Genomic DNA, 24,811 nt, shown 5'->3' on the forward strand with positions numbered 1-24,811 from the left:
ACATGTTTTTGTCTGTATAAGACCCTTAAAATATATGGTGTTAAGGCAGAGGTCCGACAGTGTGCAAATGGGATCGGGAGTAAAGCTGGTTCTGTTTTCCAAGCAGCTGTTTTGCTGTAGTCGTTTTCTGACAGTCTCCACTGCTTTTCTTTGCAAACTCCTGCGATTACCATGACCTGGATGACTGAGAACCTACACAGTCACACTGAGGCTTTCTTCTTTTGAAGTCGCCATTCATGATGTTCAAAGATGCACTCGAGTGGGATCTCAGTCCTCGATTTGATGTATCCATTTTTCTTGTATCCCACCTCTGCCCTCACGGTTTCCTTTGATACCATTGGCTTTATGCACCAGCTGTCCTGCAACATACTGGCTGCTTTTTCCCAGTTGTTTCTGTCTTTACTTGATTTTCACTTTACTTTAAAAAGTAATTGGTTAGCTTTAGATACCCAAAACTGCTTGGATTTGTTTAGGCAATACAAACAACTTGATTAGTTTTAGGTATTAAAAAGTACTTTTAGGCACTACAAAATACTACAACTATTAAATTAGGTTCAAATAACATGTATGATTATCTAGAGACTGGTGGTGGATCACCTTACCCCGTTGTCCTCTACTTGATAACCATCAAGTAACCTTGCACAGAGAAAAATGATGAGTTTGAAAGGACAGTGTGTGTGCAGCCTAACCACCAAAGGACACCTTAGAAAAGCCAGATTGAAACTTATTAGCCAAAGGACACGTCTACTTCTTTGGATGAAAATCTGATAGCTCACCTCCACCTGACCTCTATGGGTTCTGAATATACAGTGCAGGAGGTGACTCTCTTAGTTCATAACGGTGGGGAGGTACTTAGAATGTCCACCGAAGCTAAAAGGAGAGAAAACTGGGACTAAAACATCACAGAGGAAGGTGACTTCATTCTCTGCTAAGGATGCATTACCCCTCCGTAATAACAGCAAATGGTTACTTGCTGCTAGGAAAATGAATAATGGCTGCATTTCACTTAGACAAAGTGCTGGTATTTTACATACAGAGAAAACCTCTTTCTATCACTATTGCAGGAAACCTCATGTTAAAGTTCATTTTTGTTGTACCTCTCTGCCTGCCGTAGGTCAAAATACTGAATGTAACTTGTACTTCATGCTCAGCATCCAATCATTTCTTCGCACTTTACATGCTTTTTGCATTGAGGTTACCTTAGGAGAACTGTTCTGCTAGCATAAGAACAAGTTCGTGATGTTAATGGGACAGACAGCTTCAGATGTTGATAAACTCACTGACACAAAAGCGTTATTGTTAAAGAGATGAAGTAACAGAGCAGCGCAGTAAAACATCACCTGTAACGGATATGATAACATGTAAATGATATCAGGCTGTAAATTCTGCAGCAACCTCAACACTCGAAGATGCTGTTTTAACTGGGTTAAATGAGAGTTTATAGTCAGACAGCCTTACCTAGGCATTTACCAACCAGAGGTTATCAAATCTGGGCAATGTGAAATCCAATCAAGTACATCTACATGAAGTGCTCTGAGAGTACCTTAAGGATTGGTTCAGTCAAACAGTTGGAGTGTAAAGCACTGTACACTTTGTACTGTACACTCTGTACACTGAGCTACAACGATGGAAAGACAATTACAATTATCTGGTGACAATAAAACAATGTAAAGCCAGTAAATAGAGGACAGGCATGTAGGCACTGCAAGTCAAACTGCATGCCATAGTGTTGGTTGGTGTTTGTGTGTGTTTGTCACAGAAGAAGAATGTACTGTGTTATTATAATACCAATAGCCCAAGCAAGACAAATACAGGCTCAATGTTATAAGAATGTATAAAATTATTATTATATACCTTAAATATAAGAGGAAACAGTAAAACCTTAAACCTAAAATGAACATCCACATTTTTCCAGATGATTTTTTTTAATGTCCTGATATGTAAAGGAAAGAGAGTGTACTTTATGCTTTATACTTTTATACAGTTACCTTGATGTCCAATATTTAGGCCTCTGTGCATTAAAGGCTTGAAAAGCAAAATTAAAGTGCTGTAACTTCTGCTGGCAGTACGTTGCTCGTAGTAGGATTACTGTTGTGTTGCCTGGTGCAAATTTGGCATTTCAGGACAATGCTTTTCGATTAGTCATCATGGCTGCTTGTGATCTAATTTGCAGCACAAGGCAGATCACGACAGTGGCTTTATGAATATTCATACACTGTGCAAATACAGGCGTCTGTGCTCTCTGGGTAAACCGATGAAACCACATCAGGAACAGAAAATGCAATTTCCCTCTGAAGAGTAAAGATGGGTGGCGTTTTTCAATTCCTCTTCCTTTATTTCCTCCTACTCTCCCTGGCTGTCTCCTTCTCTGTGTTTGTGAAATAAAGTAATGAGGTAAGTGATCATACCATGGATAAATAATTCGACAGCTCGGGGGAGCGGCACAAATGCCAGGCAGGAAATGTGCGTGCCTGGCAGCTCTACAACAAACTGGCTGTCACTCCATGAAATGTCAAAGTGTAGGCCACGGTGATCACCCCAGCAGGTTGTCTGGGCGTACGCCGCGTGTTCTGCTGAGGACTCCCCCGCCTTTTCTTTTTTTGGAAGCCTTGACTTAGCCGTGGTGACAGAAGGAGGACGCACAGCTCATGAAAACACAATAGATGATGAGCAAGCCCTCCCAGAAGTGACTTGACCACAGTGAGAGAGATGAGCCTGTGGTGAGAGAGATGAGCCTGCGGTGACATTGCTCACCTTCCACAGGGAAGCAAAACTGGAGGTTATGAATTGAAAATGGCTTTTAAATATGTGAGTGAGTCCCAGCAGAAGCCGGTTACTATAAAAAGACATGCGGGCAGGGTTATGTCGACAGCAGGGATTTCCTCTTTCATGCCAGAGTCCTGCAATGTGCGCCCGTGTCAGGTTTCTGCCGTATGTGTAGGACAAATAAGCACTAACCTGTTTGACAGCAGGTTTGAATGAGCATAATTGATCACTGTCACAATATACTCCTGGAATAAAAGGTGAGGAGGCAGCCTTGAATGAAACTCTGGGTGAAAGTTTAGAATAGAAGAATCGCCCTTTATTGTTAGTTTGGATTAGACCCAAGCCGATCAAAGGTTTACAGTAAACTAAGAGCATTACAGGGGAGTGGGGCACTTCAGCATGACTCCCTTGTTATGAAAAAAATGAGAGAGGCGTTGACGTGTGAAATGTCACTGTTTTGGTCAGTTTTTTTTCTTCCAGCAAACCTCATGGTGAACTGGGCAGCAACTAAACCTTCTGCTCGAATGGCAAACAACAGAATGTATTCCACTTTTCAACAATTTTTTAATTTTAGTGCATTAAAGTATGCAAAAGCATTGTCCCATCTCAACACAGGGGGGATTGTGACACGGACCTCAGCAGCACAGACTTCCTACGCCAGGAACCATAATTCAAAGAGAGATAGCAGATTTTCTTCATTATTTGTATCTGCCGTTTGTATCTTTTTAATACATTTTGTGCATATTTGCAATCAAATTAAATGCCTTTAGTAGTCTTTTTGTATCTCTTTCTTTAATGTTTTGTATGTCATTTTGCATCCCTTTGTGGTTGTTTATTATAATTCCGCTGTTTTTGACCAGTTTTGGTAATTTTATAATTGTTTAGCAAATTTATCTAGTTATTTTGTGCCTATTTAGTCATTTTGCATCCCTTTGTAGTCCTTTTTTGTATCCATTTTCATTTTGTATTGCTTTGAAGCTGTTTTATGTGTCATGGATATTTTTGGGAGTGTTTTGTCTTTTCTTTGTAGACATTTTGCACCTCATGAGTTGCTTTGTGTCTCTTTGTTTCTTTTTCATGCATTTGTAGATACGTCGCATCTATTTTTTTTGTCACTTTGCTGCACTCTGTTTTTCAACTCTTTGTAGTCCTTTTTTGCCACAAGCCAATTACTTAAAATGCAGAATGGGAGAAGTTTCTTCTTAATAATCGAATCGATTTTAAATTTCTTATTGTTGACTTATAAAATCCTAAATAATATGGCCCCCGATTACTTAGCGGATCTCCTCTGTCTGTGTAGCCCTAAGAGAGCTCTAAGATCATCGGGTCAACTGCTCGGCTGAAGACCAGAGGAGACCGTGCCTTTGCCACTGCCGCACCCAAATTATGGAATAATCTTCCTCTTGACATTCGCGCATCAGATTCTATCCAATCTTTTAAATCACGTTTAAAAACGTTCTTGTTTAATCTGGCATTTAAGGCTAATTAGTGTGGTTTTTATCTGGCTCTGCATTTATATTATGTAATTATTTTATATCTGTAATTTAGATTTTATATTCAGATTTTATCTGTATCATGGTTTTACTGGAAAGCACTTTGGTGTACTTAGGTCTTTAAATGTGCTATACAAATAAATTTGATATGATATGACGATAATAAAAGAAGCTTGTACTAAAATTCATTATATTTACTACCTTGATTGCTGAAAAGCATGATTGAGTTCAATAAATGCATCAATAATGTGTGAATTAAATAATATAGTATATTTGTATGATTGCTTCCATCATAAGTTGTTAATATTAATACCTGGATTTCAAGATGTTTTCTTAATTTGATTTGACTGGAGGATCCGGTTGCCTGAATACAGATACCAGCAGGTCAGCTGTTTTGGTCTGAATGCCTCCTTTGCTTGTGTTTAGTGGGTAATCCCTGGCTGCCCCTCCTGTGGATACAAATCACGATGTTCTCTTTCCCATGTGACCGCCCCTGTTTGTCTGAGCAGGGAGAGCTGAAGCCGAAGACCGCTCTGATTGGCTTAATGAAGGACTGCGCTAAGGTAAACACACTCACCCAAACACTAACAGGAAGTGCTGGGATTTTTCTTTACAAAATAAATGCATGTGTTAAATGGGCCGATTACTACAGCAACACCTATTACAAACAACAATTCAATTCAGTTTTCAATTCAGTTTTATTTATATAGCGCAAAATCACAACAACAGTCACCTCAAGGTGCTTTATATTATAACACACCTGTGAACTGGCAGAATTTGGTGAGTATGTTTTATGTTGTTGTGTTATCATTGTTAATTATTCATTTTTCATTTTTTAAGTTGCTGATTAACTAATATTTTCAGATGACAAAGAATTTTAAACATGTAACATAAAGCAATTTAACAGGCACACAAAATTCTGTTTTTCAGTAGGAAAATTTCTCAGCAAGTCTTTCACCCAAAATCAAACTGCTCAACCTGAGCTGTGCCACTGATGTACTGTACTCATTTCTAACCCTATCCATCCTGGTCGCTCCTAATGGAAATCTTATCATTTTTATCTGTTCGTCCCACCATACATCATAGCAGGTTTGACCGTCATCTCGTAAACCTTCCTTTTCACTCTTGCTGCCATCCTTCTGTCACAAATCCCCCCTGATACTTGTCTCCACCTGCCTACACTTTCTTCTTCACGTCTCGTGTGGACTGTGCACTGCTTTGGATGGTTGATACTCAACTATGTTCACTGCCTCTGCTCCTTGCAGCTTCACTGCTACACACCTGTATTCTGTCTTGCATTCATCTACCTCCATTTCTCCTGGCTCTCTTCCACCTGCTCCCTACTCCCACTATGAAGAACAATGTCATCTGCGAACATCATAGTCAGCAGAAATGTCTGCCTGGCCTCCTCTGTCAGTCTGTCGTTAACATTATAAACAAAAAGGGGGTCAGAACAGATCCCTAATACACCCCAACTTAAACAGTAGTGTGTTTATTAGATATAATTCAGATGGATTTTAATTCCAAATTTTTTGCTTTATGTTTACTAAGGGTGAAAGTGAAGTTTTCTTTTTTAGCTTTTATTTTGACATCCCTTGCCCGGAAGTACACCCTGTTCGTGCACGTTCGCTTCACCAAAACATCATCGAGCAGCAAACAAACGGCTGCGAAGCTACGATGTTTTCTGTTTTCACCAACCGGAGAGACAAAAAGGACGGAAGAAAACGGTGCGGGTGTGCCTCAGCGTGACCGACATCTTAGCAGCGAGTAGCCAAAAGGAGACCTGTGCGAGTGTTTTCTTCCCGGGGCTGCCGCCGGAGAGCTGTGCCTCGACAAGGCTGGGCGGGGTGATGTTTAGGTTCCGGTATAAAGGCAGCGACAAAATGGGAACCAGACGAGATGTGAAGCCGGCAGCCCGCGCTGTGCTCTTATCTCGGAGACTAGAATGAGAAGTTGGTCGCCCGGGTGTGAAAGGGCGGCGGTATAACCGTCTGGGGAGGCCACTGGCGGGGGAGAAGCGTGTCGCTGCCGCGTCCCTCCGCCCCTCATCCGCCAGTACCATGAGGACGATCTTTACATTCTGCTGTCTTTTCCTTATTACCGGCGGATCGGACCGGGCGTGGGCCACCGGAAACCTCACTGTCGATGGCAGCAACAGGACCAACGCGACGGCCGACAGCAGCAGCAGGTATATCACAATCGGGGACGGGTCATTGCAGGAGTTCGAGTTCCCTGAATACACCAACGGCGTGATTGTAATCTCCAGCCGATACCGGAGCGCCGCGGCCGCCAGGACCGGCCGCCAGAGCTTAAAGCAGACTGTGAGAGTTCACTCCTTGGAACCAGAGGTGCTCTCGATAATCAACGTGACGGACGGGGGCCACGGAGGACAAGCTCAGAGCTACATCATCAACATCCGCTCTGGGCTGCCGGGCAGGGCTCAGCTGCAGATCCAGCTGCTGGACCTGGACCAGGGCTCGGTGCCGGTTCTGATTGAGGAGAGGACAGATTACTGCATCAAAGTGGAGCCCAGTGAGGATGACCCGGCCACCCGGCTCATCCAGTCGGGTGGTCTGTCCCATTTCTCTGAGAACCCCGTTCTTTTTGCCTTGCTGCCCCTCATCTTTGTCAACAAGTGTGCCTTTGGGTGCAAGGTGGAGGTGGAGGTGCTGCGGGGCCTGCTGAAGAGCCCCATGCCGTTGCTCCTAGGCGCACTGGGTCAGTTCCTGGTGATGCCTTTATATGCCTACTGTGTGTCCCAGTTGGCCTCACTGCCCAAGGCACTCGCTCTGGGGTTGGTCATCACCTGTTCTGCCCCAGGTGGAGGGGGAGGATACCTGTACAGCCTGCTGCTCGGAGGCGACGTCACCCTAGCCATCTCCATGACGCTGGTCTCCACAGTGGTGGCGGCGGCAGCCATGCCTTTGTCGTCAGCCCTGTACGGTTGGCTTCTGGGTGTCCATGCTGCCCTGCACGTGCCCTTTGTGAAGATCTTGGGCACCTTGCTGTTCATCGCTATCCCCATCTCACTGGGCATGCTGGTGAAGCTGCGGCTGCCTGCCCTCACTCGCGTCCTGCTGGCGCTCATCCAACCCTTCAGCTTCGTGCTCATTGTGGGCGGCATCTTCATGGCCTACCAAATGGGAGCGTCCATCCTGGCTAACGTCCAGCCCCAAATCGTGGTCGTTGGGATTACGGTGCCTTTGCTGGGCCTGGTGGTCGGGGCTGTCCTGGCCAAGCTGGCGGGCCTTTCTCCGCCACAGAGGAAGACGGTCAGCATCGAGGTGGGCGTCCAGAACAGCCTGCTGGCTCTCGCGGTCATGCAGCTGTCTTTCCGGCGACTGGAGGCAGACTTTGCGTCGCAGGCGCCCTTCATCGTGGCCCTCAGCAGCACCTCGGAGATGCTGCTCATCGTGCTGGGATACGTCACCCAGCGGAGGCTGTGCGGCTCGGCCGTCCCCAGGAGCGACGCCTGATTGTAGCTGCAGTTTTGCTCTTAACGTTTTTTGAAGAATGAACCGTTTGAATCCTGTGGAAAGCTGGTGTCCCTCTGTCTCAGCCTCAAGACGCCCAACAATCACCAACCCAACATCACTGTTGTTGTACACAGGACAGTGAATGGACTTTTTATGGGACTTTTGTTGTCGTTTTGGTATTTTTTTTCATGAAAACCAAAGGCCTTTTACCCCTTTTTGTGTTTATTTTCCAGTACGTACTTTTTCAGATAAGATTATACTGTGAGGTAAATGTAAATATTCTTAAGAAGACGAATCCCTATTAAAAGAAAAGATATTTTTCTACCAGATTACTTTTTTTTTTTTTTTTTTTTTGTGATCAAAAAGCAAAGACTGATATTTGTATCATGTTTACAAGCGGTCCATGTGTCTTAGCCTGTGGAGGGGGACGTTTTGTGGGGTGGGGTTAAAGTGGAAACTTTTGTGACTCAAACAGGAACATGGTGAAATTATTTTGAAAGTATTTGCCTCTGATTGTGTGTCCGGGATCTTTAAATCCATGTACTTGAATATTTGCAAGGAGAAATTCAGAAAAAGTCAATAAAAAAAAAATTCTTGTTAAAGCAGAACTTGGCTTGTTGAGTGTGTGTGTGTGTATGCATGCATGTGAGCATGTGCCAGAGAAAACCTACCAAACAGGTCAGTGCCCTCTGAGGCCCAACAGGCTGTTTGTTGAAGTTAACGGAAGCCAGGCTGCTTTCACACAGTCACGACCTTTATAAATGTTTGGTTTCGCTTTGACGTGAAGATGGTGAAACTGACTGTTGAGTGTTTTAATACTGAAACTTTCGTTTTTGCCTCTTTCAAATTGTGTAATCAACCACACAGTTAGTGAGGGGCTTTCTTTGGGCTAAGCCATTCATATGTAATTAGGACAAAGTGTGGTACATCGATGTGCTTAGAGGAAGCAAATATATTTGAAACCACTGAACAGTTCACCAGATGGCTCCAGTAGCACCTTGGTGTTAGTGCACCAGGATTTCACAGGCACTGCAACTCACCTTCAAGCACATATGAGTGATATTCTTCATATAAGTGCAACTGTGACAGTAAGATTTTTACTTTTGCAAACAGTGTTTACTTATATTCAGTTTGATTGCTACAGTGGGGTCAACAGGGTTTAGTTTGACTTGCTTTTAGTGTTAAGACAATTTAATCATCTACTATAATAAGAGATTGATCAAATCGAGGAATCGGTGACCGTGTTACATTATCTAAAAACATCAAGTTTTAAGTTTATGAGGTCCCAGCTGTGCCAAAATTCACATTCACTCCATGTCGACTGCATAAGCGACCAAACATTTGTCTGTATTTCACCTTTGATGAAACGGCTTCGACAAATATACCGTCGTGCTGTGATTTTGGTTTCCTAAAAAAGTATTTGTGTGTGTCAATCCATCATGTTACACTTCCTCTAATTTCCCCGTGTTGTTTGTCCAGTGAAGTTCCACATAGCCAGGCTTTCTTTGTCACAGCTGAAGCGAACCGAAGCTGAAAAGACGACACGCGTTTGCCACGCCTGTACATAATTTTGACACAATTGCAACATCATATAAAAAGCTTTAGTGTTTACCCTACGGGTGGCTGTCTCTGAAAAACGTGCTGCTGGGAGGTTTTCCAAATGATTGTTGTGTTTTTTTAGTGCTTGAAGCATAACACGCCTCACTTGGGCTGATGATAAAAGTGTAAAAAAAGGAAACAAAACCAGTTTTCTGAACTGTCGTAGTGTTACAGGTGAGCTTGGATTTTTTTGTGTGTGACTTCCCGAAACCTCAAAAAACTCACTCTGGCTGACTGAAGCATTGAATGCAAGCTCGAAATTCAGAGTTTGCACAGCACCACAGAAACTCCCCTTCCTGCAGCTCTTTTGCAAAACATGCAAGTTTAGATGTGCATTTCCTGTTTACAGCACCAGGCTTTTATGTGCCTTCATTAGGAAACTCTGGGAGTGATTTGTGGTGGAAAAACAAAGGCCTGGCCTGCTGCAGATTTCAGAGAGCTCTCAGGAGGGAGGTGCAGCTGTAAAACTGCCAGACCTCTGCTTCAACTTGCAGAGGAGCACGAGGCCAAGAGATCCACGTTTCTTACAGAACAACCACCAAAAGAAGAAGAAGAGAAACATGGGATGTCTGAGTCACGACTGCTTTTTTCTTCCCTCTAATATTAAAACATGTGTCGTTTAGCCAGCAGAGGCCAAATGTGACCCAGATAAGTGTAAATGCAATAATGCGGTCAATGAAAATGAACCTTTGTCACAATATAAGCCTCTTTGACTGTTACGCATTCAGAGAATGGAGAGGGGGGTTTGCCTTTAACTGATTTGTAAACATTCATAAATTCTTTTTTAAAAGTAATATTTGTTTTGAAAAATATTAAATTAAAAGTATATAAGGAAATAATAATTATTAATATAATTAAATATTTAATGTGTTTTTATTTATTTTTATTATTTAATTGATTTATATTTTTACTTTTGTATTGCTTTTGAGTAACATCAATAAAACTTTTACCACTACTACGACTAATAATAATACGTAGGAGAAGAATTAGTTTTTTAAAAATAGGCTACCTGATTAATAATAGTAAATTTTATTTCTGTAGAACAATTAGCAAAAATTGCTGCATGTATAGTAGCACAAGGATAATTTCATTTTATTAAAATTAATAAATTAAATCTCATTTCAAGAACAGTTTAATTTAATTATTACTGAACTGAATAATAATTCATACCTTATAATTAATTAATATAATTTGTCAGCTCTAAAGGACTGATTATCTTAACTGTAGTTGCGTGCACAACTGCATTTTGAGACAAAAAGCAAATACTAAATACGTAATAGAACTGCAAATAAATCTAGTAAAAAGTAAAGTATTGTTTCCTGAAATGTTTTAGTGTAAAGGTGTTATAGTACTGGATTACTTCAGTAAAGTACAAGTATGCCAAAAAGTGTTAATTTACTTCTCACTTAGCTTAACATGTGAGCCAAAAAGCAAAAAATACAATGTAAGTACATTAAAATGCAGGTAATCCTGACACGGGAACACACAGCGTCATGTTACTAAGATGATAACAAAACCAAGTGGATCAGGTCAACAGATTTATTTACAAATAGAGTGATTTCAGCAGTTTACCAAGTTTGTATATGTAACACTTTTACTCTGATGCAGGCAGGTAAATATACAAAAGTACTGGCAGTAAGTAAGTGCAGGTTAAAGCAACAAATGTTTTTCCAAGAGCATGAAGTTACCACAAACAGGTGAAATAAACTGACAAAAGTGAAGAAGAAAAAACACGTTTCTGCACTGCAGGAGAGCTGGAATGATGTTAGACAGGTATTTAACGAGATCACAGGTGCAGCAGGTGACCACACCTCCACAGTATTCAGAGAGAGATAGCATCAAATATGTATGTCACAATCATCTGTGACAGATGTGGTGTTTTTGTGGTGTGTTGTCACCTTTGTTTCAAATTGATAAGAGTAACTGATTCTCAGAGCTGAGGGGACTGGGCAGCATAAGGTGTTAGGACATTTGATTAGGAATTTGAAATATAAAGTGGAACTATAGCATGAAGTGATCTGAAAATAATGAGTATAATGTTTAACTGGATTCTGTAGCAAATGGGCTGGAGTGATGCATTTCCTGCGCTGAGTGTGGACAGGAAACGGCTGCGTCATTCAGGCCCGTACACAATGAATTGCAATAATCTAATGAGGAGCAAATGAGGGTGTGGATACGTGTTCAGTTGTATTATTCTGAAGCATTGATCGTACACTGGTAGTATTTCTAATCTGTATAAAGCAGGACTGCACGAGATCTGACATGCTGGTTGAAACTGAGATGGTGATAGGAAATAATGCTCAGATTTCTAGCTAACTCATTTGTGTTGGGTATCTAAAGGGAATCTGGATTTGTGTTTTTCTAAAAAAATGCAGCTGGCAATAATTAACATAACAATATCAGGACGCTTGTAATGTGCATAAAACAGGTCAAAAGACTGAGCCCGGTAGGACCCCACACGAGGTCATGAGGGCAGCTGATGAGGTAAGTGATCACTCTGATAAGTAGGAGCAGCAAATAGAGCTTCTGTGCTCAGAGCTGGATCTCTTTGCCTGAAATGGCAATTTTAGGGATATCTATTCTTGATACAGATCATAGGTAGGAAGTTTTAGCTCACAGGGATATTGATACATATGCTGAAACTTTGAGCATGCTTAACATGGGTATCTAATATCGACAGAAAATAATAAAAATCAGAATAGGTTGATTCTAAGGTGAGCTTTAGGTGTGTGGTATATTAAGGTCAGCTTCGGGTCAGGAAAGCTTTAGGTTCAGGTTAGGATTTAGCTGTGACTGACAGGCCTAGTGCTGCGTGTGTGTTTGTGCCCTGAGGTATCAGTTGGGGCTGTTCTTAAGGAGGCTGACAGGTGATGACGCTCAGTCTTGCTGCCTTGCTGCTGCTGTTGCAGATAAACTCCTCTCTGAACATCAGCACTACTGTTTATATTCCTATCCTGCACATTAGCGCCACAATGGGAAGAGAGGGCTCTTAAAAATTCATGAGGAACCACTGCATTAAGTTTTCATGAGTTCCTTTCACCGGCTCCCATGGGATGGTTTTCCTGCTGCCTGCTCTGCAGCAATAAAACTGGGAAATCCAGAAAACACATGAGTGGCTGAGGGGAAAGGAAGTGAGGTAGATCTAAACCGAAGACTAGATGGAGCCTGCTGCTGTACAGTCATTGTTACAGCGCGATTTGGTAAGGTGTGGCACTCAGCAGGCCACTCCTGATGTGAGTGAAAATCATATTTGTTCAACTATTAACCCTGTGGAGTCTCTGCCATTTTAATCCCCCCCCCCCCCCCCCCTTGAACTAAATTGTGTTCTGTGTATTCAAAAATGTAACTGATGTCATGTTTATGGTTTATGGTATCTGTTTTTAGACCATAGTGTGAAAAATGTTCCAGAATAAAACTGTGTTGAGAATGAACTGGACCTCTCAGCTGTGTTTACAAAGTTAAAACGTTATAATGAAGTTATGACATGGCCTGCTGTGGGGTACAGGTCAACCTGTCAGTTTTAAAGTGACACTCGATTACAGGATTGAGACCATAGAGTCATTGGGTAAGTAAATACTGAGGTCACAGATCAAGGGTCATTCCCTGATACACTTCCAAATAATTAGAGCTCATTTTAAAGGAACAAGAGTTGCCCCCTGCTGGCCATTACAAAAACTTAAGCACTGGCTTCCCATTTTTAGACCTTGGCAGTAAATCAATTTTTTTATATACAGCCTATGAGAGAAACCAGGAAACATACACATTGGAGAAGCATGCCACCTTTGACTGATCTGGACAGGGACCGATCAGTCCCTACATCTAGCTGGTGTTGCCCAAAAGCAGGTTGCAGCATTATTTGGAGTGAGCCATGGTACCATCTCCAGAGTAAATGCCAAGTTCTTTATAAAGGGGGATCCCTGACAGGCCTCTCAAGAAGGCAACACCACAAGAAGACAGTTTCTTCGCCCTGTCAGCACTTAGGACCTGTAGGCTTCTTCGACATATTTACAATCGAGGTTTGCAGAACGATATGGCTGACCGCTCTACACCCAGACAATCCGGAAAGGACTGCATGCAGCCAGTCTCCAGCCTTACAGGGCTACTAGGATCCCACTGAACACTTGTGGGATCAGCTTGAACATGCTCTTTGTGGTAGAGTGACCAACACAACCGCATTGGTTGACTTGAGAAAAATGCTGGTTGAAAAAATGGGATGCACCCAACGGCAGTGTGTGAACAAGCAGGTGACCAGCAGGCTGTTCTAGCAGTGTATGGTTCTTCCACATGCCTCTGTGGTCCTTGTCTGTTAAATTAAGAACTTGTTAAATGACCTGTATGTATTGTTTGTTCAGACTTTAATCATCCAAATCAATAAACAATAACAAATAAAGATCAATAGCAGAATAAGGTGTTTGGGACTGGTAGAGAAGTTTTGGCAGAGTTTTTCATGGGCACAACCTGCATACTCAACTCTGCTTCTCAACTCTGCTTCTCAACTCTGCTTCTCAACCCACAAATGCATTTTTCTTATTAATGTGGCACCACTGACGGGGAAATAAACAGGCTTTCCAACACCATAAGGTCAGTACAACAAAGAAATAACTGCTAAGCTTATATTGAACGGTATTGCAGTACCTTGGGAAATATTGAACATGTAACTCTCACAGTACACTGACAAAAATGCTGTATGAAAACAAAGATACTTACATTACAGTAACGCCTCTCCTTTTACGCTGTGTGCCCTGATTACTGTAAATACCAGTCTGGTAATAGTATAACTGTAGAGCTTCATCAAGCATAAACATGCAAAAAGAGTTTTCTTTACTTAAGTCACATTTTTATGCTTTCAATAAATGAAATACTTTCAGTTTTTTTTGTTTTTTTTTACCTCTTTAATTCATCATCCTGAAATAGAATAATTGTTTTATTCTGGAGAATTTTCTGTTTTAAAGTTCTCTGTGAAGAAGAAAAATGTAACACCTGACAGATCAGAATAGAATAGAATGAAATAGCCCTTTATTTTCATTCTACAAATACAATTAAAATGTGTATATGTATACTTTAAATGTGGAGCACTTTTACTCAAGTACAGCCTTTGAACATTTCTTCAAGTACTGAACTTCGCAGCTGAAATCTGGCAAAGAGGAAATGGAGGAAAAGTCAATGCTTTGTGACATGTTGTATTCACTTCACTTCTGCTGCTTTGTGCACGAGTGGATTAAACTCATTGGAAAAAAAATACAGAGTTTGTAACCATATCATTAGAAGGTGCAGGTGAAGTGAGATTTACAATGCACAATCAGAAGTTATTGGAAAATAGCATCATAATAAGATTAAGCATTTCCCTTATTTTCTACCATATATACAGTTCCAGCAATGTATGTTCATATTAAACCTGGGTAAAGCTTCAAATAATGAGGTCAGTTTATGTGTAAGTGATAGTATAGCCTCAGATTGGCTGGATTTAGACAGCTTTTTAAAAAACTTGTGGCTCTGTCATGTCAGAGATAGCAGATATCCCACAGAAGAAGCTAGATAGCATCTAAATACTCAAGAACGCTCAGTGCTTCCAGGGGGGCTCCTGAGATCACCCAGAATAAATGATGCCTGAAAATGTAAAGTCTGTGGCAGTTTTTTAAACACAATTTTTATTGAAGACGTAGCGCCGCTTTACAAAACAAACAGTAATAGACAAGAAGGCGGGAGGTGGCCTTATGGAAAGAGAAGCTATAACAGCCTATTTCAGACAGAGAAAAAAGCTCAAGGACTGAACCAAGGACCAGTGGAAGGATTATTTTAAACCGCTCTAGTATATGCCAAGCGTTAATAGCCTGATGAAAACTTGTTAACATTTATGCAGAAGAACCCATAAAATTTAAAAATAGCATTCATAAAGAGTACAGAATAACAATACATTATTCTGACTATTACAGAATAATAATACAGATACTGTCATGAAATCAATATCCTTAGTATCCTTATTTTCTTATTATATTGTTTTATGTACTTTAATAATGAAGGCTTGTAGAGCAAGGCCACTTTTGACTCACAAACTAAGTGCTCAGCCAGACTAAAAAACAGGAAGTTTTAGTGCACAGGCATATTAATAGATAAGACACAGAAAAGAGGAACTTTCCATATAAGCAATGTTTGAAACTGTGTGTGACGTCTGAAGTACAGAAATAACACCATATAAGACACATGTTGAGCTAAAAATGTTAGAGCTCTTGCAACTGGCGTTTGAGCCGTGCAGGGGTCTCTCTCTTCCAGAAGATGATTGAATAAAAAGAAATATAGATGTTTTAACACACTATGAGTCAGTTTTCTCTGTTCTCTCATGGGGACAAAAGAATCGGGGTTAATAATACAGAGCGCTATGATAAATTGGAGCCACTCCTGCATGGTAAACATCACGAGGCCAAGAAGCGAGAGCAATGACCTGCGCTCTGTGTCAATTATTTATTGTATTCTTATCCCAACACTAACAGCTCTCCTAAATGGCAAGAAAAGTTCCTTGCTTAGAGTTCTCCGTTGAAAGCTTTGGGCAAATAGTGATAATAGTAAATGGCAGTACTGCTGTGCTGTCTCTGATTGAAAACTTAAATGGAAAAGAAGGTTGCATGGCTATTTGAATGTTTGTGGTCATGATACATGGTAGCAGGCAGGTTTCAAGAGACCTGCCTGCTACCTTTAAAAGACCTTTAAAAACCCTTTTTGTTTAAAATTTAGGTTTTGTTTAATTTCCAACAGATGAAAATATCAGAGGGACAACTCAGGGTGAGCCATATGGAGAGGCAAGGTTTGGATGGTTTGGGAATGTGCAGAGGAGGGAGGGTGGTAAATATTAATTAATATTTTTTGTAATGAAAAAATATACCTCAAACGTTCTTTATGAAATGAGTGACTCTTTTGTACTGACTGTCATTTCTTTTTTATTCACAGCCTATAGAACATTTAAACAACAGAAGCAGACCCAAAGTGCTTTAGAGACAAGAACATTATCATTCCAGGTTTGCACCCCCGCCTCTAGAGGTCAAAAGTATTGATAATGGTATTTGTAATACTGGCCCTGTATTTACTTCGTATCAGATCTATACAATAATTTGTGGTATTGCACAGCACCAGTTCATGGATGTTGTGAACGAGGACATACAGGAGGGTGAAATTGAGGAGACACTGCTCCTCAGTGGAGACACCTATAGGAAGCAACTGAAAGAAAAAGACACAGTAATATGTACACAGTTCAACCTTTTGGTTTTCATATTATTTATATCTTTAAAAAATAATAATGATAAATAAAATAACGAAACAAAACCATTAAAATAAACGAAAAGACTAAAGAAATAAAGCAAACCTTTATGAACTCACTCCGGCATATTTTCTGTTTGGCCCACAGTTGGAGGGATCTGATTGGCTGCAGTCCGGGCCAATGAGAGAGAAGAGCGGCAGGCGCGTGAAACATGGAGGAAAGCTTGAACCAAAACAGAGATTTTGCCTACTGTAAAAGCTAAAAAATGCGATTTAAGACGATTTATTTTGCCCGCTATTACTGAGTGAAGGTTCTGTGAAGGCGTTTTGTGAGCGGACAGTGAGAGTGAAATGTCTCTGAGTGCTACGTGTGAGTCGGTGTCTCAGAAAAGGACTCTGTCGAGCCTCCTCGGTGAGTTTGACAGCTGCACCCACCGTCAACACTGAACACGAAGATAATAAAAACGTTCATTCATTTCATTCATTCATTTCATTTATTTATTCATTTTCAGGCACAACAAATACCTATATTGAACATAAAATACACAAAACAAAAAACAAAACTTGCCTGAAACGTTTTGAAACAAGCCTTTCGTGCAGTATTATTATTATTATTTTTTTTATTGTTGTCTTCCTAGCTGGTCGTGAGCTGAAGAGGCCTAAGCTGACAGATGCCCAGAGGCTGCAGGAGGCAGCGATCCAGCTGTTGGAGCAGCAGCAGAACATCTGCAGCCTGTTCAGAGAGGTCGGGGTGAGTGAGGGGAGAGAAGCTAAGCGCCTACACTGAGTCATTTCATTAAGATTTTATTTAGGCCATTCTGTAGACTGAACATGTAACAACGCACAATGTCACGACTGTCAGGAGTTTAAAAGAGAAACGATAACCTTCAACTTGGAAACACAAGCACAGAATGATTGCAGGAAGTGCATGAAATGCTTTTAGAGATAAAAAAAAAAAGAAGCAGTATCACTCTGCACTATTTCGCAAATATCACATATATGTTTTTTCACACTTTTTGTAGCAATCTGAGACATGCAACCTGTCCTCTCATCAGGATGGAGAGAAGAATCAAGTGGCGTCCGAAGGTCTCTTATCCACCATCACTGGGTCACTGCTGGGTGAGACGAGCACTCTGAAATGCTCTCTGAGCTGTACGCCGCTTTTGTTAAATGTGTGGAAAGCTGCTGCTTTCTACAATTTCACTCTCCAAAACTGAAGCACTAACCTTTTTGGATGGCCTGTACACGACAATAAGCCATAATACCAGTCAGATAATTCATTTAAAAGTTCTCCGGTGAGCACCAACAGCATAAACATAATGAAGAGGTCTTATTCACTGACTCCAGGTATTACAGGTGATCCCAGGTTGTAGTGCTTAATATATTGTCTTGGCAAGCTGAAGGATGGTGGTTTGATTCCAGCTGGAGGCATAAATCCCCTCTGGGGTTGCGTCAGTTCAGTATAAAAAACTGACAAATCAAACATGCATTTTCCTGCTGGGGTGACCCCTCGTGACACCTTACTAGGTAAAGTGTTTTTATTGCTCTAATACAACTATTGTCACTTTAATCAGTTATGTTTGTGTCTGCTGAAAGCAAAACATCTGAATTTTTCTTGATTATACTGTACTGTAGTGCACAGCTCTCATCAATGATGGGATTCAATGGCTGAAATAAGCTCATTGCTGCAGTTACCAGTGAATCTGTCTTGAAACATTTGCGCAAACACATGAAGTGATGTGACGCACCCAAAATTTCTTTGTACATGTACAATGACTATAAAGGGCTATTCTATACCTCTATTCCACGGAAGGGCAAAAATGCCAAAATGCTTTTGCATGAAAGTGATTATTATGAATGGAATCTGTGGTCCTTCAGTTGTGTGAAAAAATATCAGAAATGTTGTTGTCTTCTTCAGATGTCTCTTTTTTGTTTTGTGCTTTCATATCCCTTAATGTGACTTGTGGAATTTGAGTGCCACCTAAAACCAACGTAATTGTGGCATAAAGTTAATGTTTTGTGTTCCACTGTGTGGATAGCGAGTGAGCTGAGGCGTCAAGCTGTGCAGCTGGGTGTCCCAGTGGCAGTGCTGTCGGTGAAGACGGTGTTGGAGAGACTGAAGGAGATCACAGAGGAAACCAGCGAAAGGGAGGAAGAGGAGACAAAGAGAGAGATGCTCACTTCCTCTCAGAGAGTGAGTAACTGCCAGAGCATCTGACCATCTAATGCACAGGTGTCGAACTCCAGGCCTTGAGGGCCGCTGTCCTGCTTGTTTTCCAACTAACCTGCCCTTGTAGCTTCTTATTGGCAAAGCACACCTGATCCAGGTAATCAGCAGCAGGTAGGGCAGGGATATCTCAAAAACAAGCACGAGGCTGGCCCTCAAGGAATGGAGTTTGACACCCCTGATCTAATGTGATTATGGTGGGGAAGCATCTGTTGCAGTGGTGGATTCATCTGTTAATAGCTGCCAAACTTTCATATCTACATGGTGATCTCCACGGTTTGCTCAAAAACAAGCAACAAAAAAGACAAATATTGTTGTATATGATGTCTGGAACTTTCTGGCTAAAGAAGCAACAGTCTGTTCCTTCTTGTTTTAAATTTTTAAATTTCTCTTTATCACGCCCAGTCCAGCTATCCCTTTTTCCCCGAATTAAGTCCGTTCCGGTCCTCCTTCCAGGTCCAGCTGTGTGTTCTGTTGGAATCCAGCAGAGAATTGCTGTCACAAGGAGCCATCTGCCCCAAACTGCTTTGGCAGGAGTACATGAGAGATCAGGTGTGTGTACACACAGGAGCTTGTATACTGTAAATAAGCAGCTGTCTGTGAAGGTTCTCAGTCATCCAGGTCATCGTAGTCAAAGGAGCTTGCAAAGAAAAGCGTCTGGACTTCTTTAAGTTGCTTGAAGACGTTTCACCTCTCATCCGAGAAGCTTCTTCAGTTCTAAGGTCAAATGGTGGAGAGTCCCAGATATAAACCTAGTGGGAGTGACCCCCCACAGAGGGACAAAAGGACCCCCTGATGATCCTCTAATCGCCTGAGCCAAGGTGGGAAACTGGGCGTGGGTCCCAATCAGCCAGAGTTTCGGGTGAGCTCATTGTGAAACCTGGGCCCACCTTATCATGCGAATTCCTGAGGTCAGATGGCCCAGGATGTGAGTGGGCATTAAGGCGTCTGGGAAGGGATCTCAAAACTGGATTATAGATGGCAGAGAGTTGGTGTCGTAAACCACCGCCTCTGTTCAAAGATGGTCGCTCACAGTGGACATAGATGGCTTCTTTCACTCCTCTTTCAAACCATCTGTCCTCTCTGTCCAAAATGTGAACATTGGCATCCTCGAAAGAGTGACCTTTGACCTTAAGATGCAGATGGACTGCTGAGTCTTGTCCTGTGGAGGTGGCTCTTCTGTGTTGTACCATGCGCTTGTGAAGTGGCTGTTTGGTCTCTCCAATGTAGAGGTCTGGGCATTCCTTGCTGCACTGTACAGCATACACCACATTGTTAAGTTTGTGTTTTGGCGTTTTGTCTTTCGGGTGAACCAGTTTTTGTCTGAGCGTGTTGCTGGGTCTGAAATACACTGGGATGTCATGCTTGGAGAAAACTCTCCTGAGTTTCTCTGATACACCGGCTACATAGGGGATGACAATGTTGTTGCGTCTGTCCTTCTTATCCTCCCTCGCTGGTGTCTGGTCTTCTTTTCTGTGCCTCTTTGCTGACTTTAAAAACGCCCATTTAGGATAGCCGCACGTTTTGAGTGCTTCCTTTACATGTGTGTGTTCCTTCTTTTTTCCTTCAGGCTTAGAGGGAACATGTTCTGCCCGGTGGTGTAGGGTCCTGATTACTCCAAGTTTGTGTTCCAGAGGGTGATGGGAGTCAAAGAGGAGGTACTGGTCCGTGTGTGTGGGCTTCCGGTAAACTTCGATGTTGAGGTTGCCGTTCTCTTCAATGTGCACAGCGCAGTCCAGGAAAGGCAAACAGTTGTCCTTTGTGTCTTCCCTGGTGAACTTGATGTTTTTATCCACAGCGTTAATGTGCGCAGTGAAGGATTCCACTTCTTGTGTCTTGATTTTGACCCAGGTGTCGTCCACATATCTGTACCAGTGGCTGGGTACTCTTCCTTTGAAAGAGCCAAGAGCCTTCCTTTCCACTTCCTCCATGTAAAGGTTGGCTACAATAGGTGACACGGGGGAGCCCATGGCACAGCCATGTTTTTGTCTGTAAAAGCCTTCGTTGTACTTGAAATATGTAGTGGTGAGGCAGAGGTCTAACAGTGTGCAGATCTGATCGGGTGTGAAGTTGGTCCTGTCCTCCAAGGAGCTGTCTTCTTGTAGTCGTTTTCTGACAGTCTCCACGGCCTCCGTGGTGGGTATGCAAGTGAAGAGAGAGACTACATCAAAGCAACTTAAAGAAGTCCAGACGCTTTTCTTTGCAAGCTCCTTTGACTAAATAAGCAGCTGTATCACCCATTGAGAAGATAGGTGTAGCTCTTTGAAACCACATACTCACAATCCCTGGACAGGTTGTGTGATCAAGGGACTCTGCAGCTTGATAAAGTCATATGACTTCTTTTTGAGCGGAGAGTTGCTGCCATCTATGCAGTCAGTCAGTCAGTCACACTTTGGACCCCTTAGGACCAACTGGGCATCATTTAAAAACACCACAGCTTACCTGTGTCTTGTAGTTGAACTTGTCCATCCCTTTATAACCACGGTGTACCCATCTTCTGACGGCTGCTTCCAGCAGGACAACACACCATGTCACAAAGCTCAAATGATCTCAAACTGGTTTTTTAAACATGTCAATGACTTCACTGTACTCAAATCGCTTCCAGAGTCACCGGATCTCCATTAGAGCACCTTTGGGATGTGTTGGAATGGGAGAATAAAATTAAAATGTCTGAGAAATGTTTCCAGCACATTGTTGAATTTGTGGCACAAAGAATTAAAGAAGTTCTGAGAGACAAAGGGGGTCTAACCCGATACGACCAAGGTGAACCTGAAAAAGAGTCGGGTGAGTGTAGTTTGAATGAAGCAGTGAGATAGTGAGAAAAGAGAAACGAAACTTTGACTTTGACACAGAACAACCGTCCTCATATGTTTAATTTATTTTGCTTTTCTAGACTTTGCCCAGCGTTGCTGGTGGAATATTAACCAACTTTCTGTTGGACTCAAAAAAAGAATCAATATTTGGATCCATCCCTTTCTGCTTTCTGGGTCCAAGCCACAGTAGTTTATTTAGCTGTATCTCTGTATCAGAAAGTTAAAAAACAAGTTGGAGAGTTACATGAAACTTGGTGGAGAGGCCTCTGTGGAGAAGCTCTGTCTGTAACCTTCTAGGTGTTGCACACAGCTGCAAAAGCGAGATGATGTAGTTCATGATAACCTTCCTGGTTTCCATTAATATTTCTACACTCAGGACTGAATTATATTTAATAAAGATTGAAACTGTGCTCTTGTTTTTTGTAAAAAAAAGTCTTTCACTTGGTGAACGTTGCTAAAATAAAGAATTTGTTGGGGTTTTTCAGAGGCTACCCAAACTGGAGATGGTCTACTATCTTCACTCTTACAACATCCTCAATCTGAAGTACATTTTAGAGAGGTAAGAAATATCAGTTAATGATTTTCTTTCTGCGCAGTCTCACAGAGATGAAGATCAAAACAGGGTGTAACTGTCTGATTATTTATGATCTGGGCTGTTCTGACAGATTAAATACCCCCACTCCTCACACACAGTCATTGTTTTGTTTTTTACCTTTGTTTAGTGATGAAGAGGTGAGATCATGGCTGGTGTCCCAGTTGAGGCTCCTGTGTGGATGGAGGCCTCCACAGGAAGAAGAGGAGACCAAACAGCTTCAGCAGAAAGTGTTGTCAAGTAGGAGACGCTCATATGTTTGTAGCTTTCACTCAAGAAATCGTTCAGTTCTTAATGCTGCTTCAGGTTTTAGAGATTTGGTCTTTGGTCCTGTCAGTTATTAGCTTTTCCTTACATGGCATTCGTGCAGCCCCTCAGTTCATCCACTGTCTGAAATAAAATGTTCTGATTGGCAGCCCCTCATAAACAAAAGGTTTGAACAGCAGGTGGGTGGGGCTTCTTTGCTCACAGCCAGAGCTATATGCATGAAATGAGAGCACTAGGGACATCTCCTGTTTCAGGTGTGGTTGGCGTCTTAGTGGGAGCAGGCTTTGAGCTGAGGCGCGATCCGGCGGCTGCAGACAGAAGGCTCTCCCTGCTCTGCTGCTCGATTCTAGACGACCTGCTCTTCTGTGAGTCTGCGTGTCCTTGTCCCACTTAGCCTGTCCTGTGTCGATAAAATATTAACTAAAGCACTTTGATTCACACTTCTGCATGCGGAAAACATCTTTTTTGACTTCTTCGATTGTTAATTGTTGTCTTGGTGTAAAGGTAGTACTTTCTTTTCTTTATTTTTAGCCACACTTTTTATTGCTTTCTGTCGTCTTTCAGGGGTTCTCGATATTGTGGACGAGAGTCTGATGCTGGAGTCTGCTGAAGCAGGAGCTGAGCTTTGGTTCTGGGTTTTTAAAAATTTATTTCTTATTTACCTTTCCTGCAATCAGACAGCACTGTTGAGGTCTCTGTCTGAGAAAGGAGACCTGCGTTTATATATATGTCACTGCAAGATCAGAGAAGAAAACTAAATTTTAGATTTTCCTACAAAACTCAGGAATCAAAGGCAGGAGAGCGGGCAAAGGGATTTATACTTACCTACAAATAGTCACACTAACATAACCTCTAGGTTTCGGCTCATTTTTTTATATGCAGGAGAAATGGTGATCTTCTGGATGTCAAATGCTGAGCTTGATTTATATAAACTTTATTGAAACCACGGTGCCTGACACCAGTTTTAGTCTTGCTGTTACATGCAGTGTGTAATTTCTCGCTCGGTGTCTTCTGCAGGATTCAGATTTTTGATGCCTCACTGTGTGGAGTTTCAGTGTCAGCCGACTGCCTTCAGCGTTTCTTCAAACACTCCCTCACGCAGACTCTCACCTACAAGCCCCGACTGAAAGGTAAAGACTTGTCACAGGCCCTTTCAAACAGACTGAGGCTTTAGTTTTTTTTTTAATGTTGAAGATTAGCTGGAACCTATCCACCTCTATTCATCTGGCAAGACCTTTAAGAGGGAACTGAGAGTTCAGTTTCAGAAAGATTTTCTTGATCTACAGTACGCAGTAAAAAAATCGTTACTGAGATTTGATCACAATGTAAAAATCTGTGTTTTTGTCTGTTGATGCCTTTTGTGCAGGTGACGTTTAAACTGTCATCAATAGTACTAAGGAAGGTGATTAAATCATCAAGTTTCCAAAACTTTAATGGGTTAATCAATACCCATTTAGCTACCAGTTTATATTATTTAGCTATAAATGATCAATGACTATTTAAAGGTCACACCACCCTGAGCGCGCCCGATCTCGTCTGATTTTGGAAGCTAAGCAGGATCAAGCCTGGTTACCTGGAGCAGGTCATCTACTCACTGGAAGATTGATGGTTCAATCCCTGGCTGCTTCAGACATGACAGATCTGCAAACATCTATAACACATCTGTCTTTGCAAGAATTATTTAACTCTCCATGTGGTATAAGTATTGCACAATAAGTTTAATAAAAACTCTTTTAGGAAACATCACAAAAAGCATCAAATTAAGGTCTAAGTAACTCAAATCACTTGTAGGTCCAGCGATATTTGATGTGCTGTAAATAAATCTTTAAAAGTCATTTTTATGCTGCAGAAATGACATAACTGATATGTTCTCAGTGTCAGATGCAATCACCCTGCAGAATGAGTGGACCTTTGCAAAAGCCAGCCGCTTGCTGACTTCTCTCTTCCGTCAGGTAAATGTGTAACTGTAACTGGGTTTGTCAGTTTGTCACATGTAATTAAGATTAAGAAGAAGAAAACATGTTCTGTATTATATCTGTTTTCTTTCTGTGTCTGAATTGAAGCTAAATGTGAATTTCTTATTATTAATTTCTTAACTAAAAATAGGTGGAAATACTTTTGAACTTTTTGTCAACTTTATGTGAGACTGTAAACTATTCCCGAGGTTGGGGGAACAACCGAGAACGATCAGCCACATTTGGTTTTTAAGTGAGGAGGCGGAGTAAAGAAACTACTGATTTGATTGTTAGAAGTCAAGTTTTAGCTCCTTTCCTTCTCCCTTTAAGCGCACTTTCTTCAGATCGATCTCCTCATCACAAGTTAAAACAAAG

The 24,811-nt window shown here is 41.7% G+C and overlaps 2 protein-coding genes across 5 annotated transcripts in view; both read left to right on the forward strand.

The window, feature by feature from the left end:
* Positions 1–5,839: 5,839 nt before the first annotated feature.
* On the forward strand, positions 5,840–8,343 carry slc10a3 (solute carrier family 10 member 3). The gene has a single exon (XM_082539088.1). It carries the CDS (start codon positions 6,320–6,322, stop codon positions 7,733–7,735), a length of 1,416 nt encoding a protein of 471 aa, XP_082395214.1. The 5' UTR covers positions 5,840–6,319; the 3' UTR covers positions 7,736–8,343.
* Positions 8,344–16,759: 8,416 nt separating this feature from the next.
* fanca (FA complementation group A) overlaps positions 16,760–24,811 on the forward strand; it is a 29,488-nt gene continuing 21,436 nt past the window's right edge. For 2 of the 4 annotated variants that reach the window (XM_082539583.1, XM_082539584.1), the window contains exons 1-11: positions 16,760–16,994; positions 17,221–17,333; positions 17,605–17,701; positions 18,622–18,776; positions 19,266–19,361; positions 22,108–22,181; positions 22,345–22,454; positions 22,736–22,846; positions 23,046–23,109; positions 23,499–23,611; positions 24,357–24,433. In XM_082539583.1, the coding sequence (XP_082395709.1) occupies positions 16,934–16,994; positions 17,221–17,333; positions 17,605–17,701; positions 18,622–18,776; positions 19,266–19,361; positions 22,108–22,181; positions 22,345–22,454; positions 22,736–22,846; positions 23,046–23,109; positions 23,499–23,611; positions 24,357–24,433 (1,071 nt within the window). In that variant the 5' untranslated portion in view covers positions 16,760–16,933. The remainder of the gene's footprint in view (positions 16,995–17,220; positions 17,334–17,604; positions 17,702–18,621; positions 18,777–19,265; positions 19,362–22,107; positions 22,182–22,344; positions 22,455–22,735; positions 22,847–23,045; positions 23,110–23,498; positions 23,612–24,356; positions 24,434–24,811) is intronic. The other 2 variants (XM_082539585.1, XM_082539586.1) reach the window with 2 other exon arrangements.

The sequence above is a fragment of the Aulonocara stuartgranti genome (genome assembly GCF_965226115.1).
Source record: "Aulonocara stuartgranti genome assembly, chromosome: 7".
Taxonomy (NCBI): domain Eukaryota; kingdom Metazoa; phylum Chordata; class Actinopteri; order Cichliformes; family Cichlidae; genus Aulonocara; species Aulonocara stuartgranti.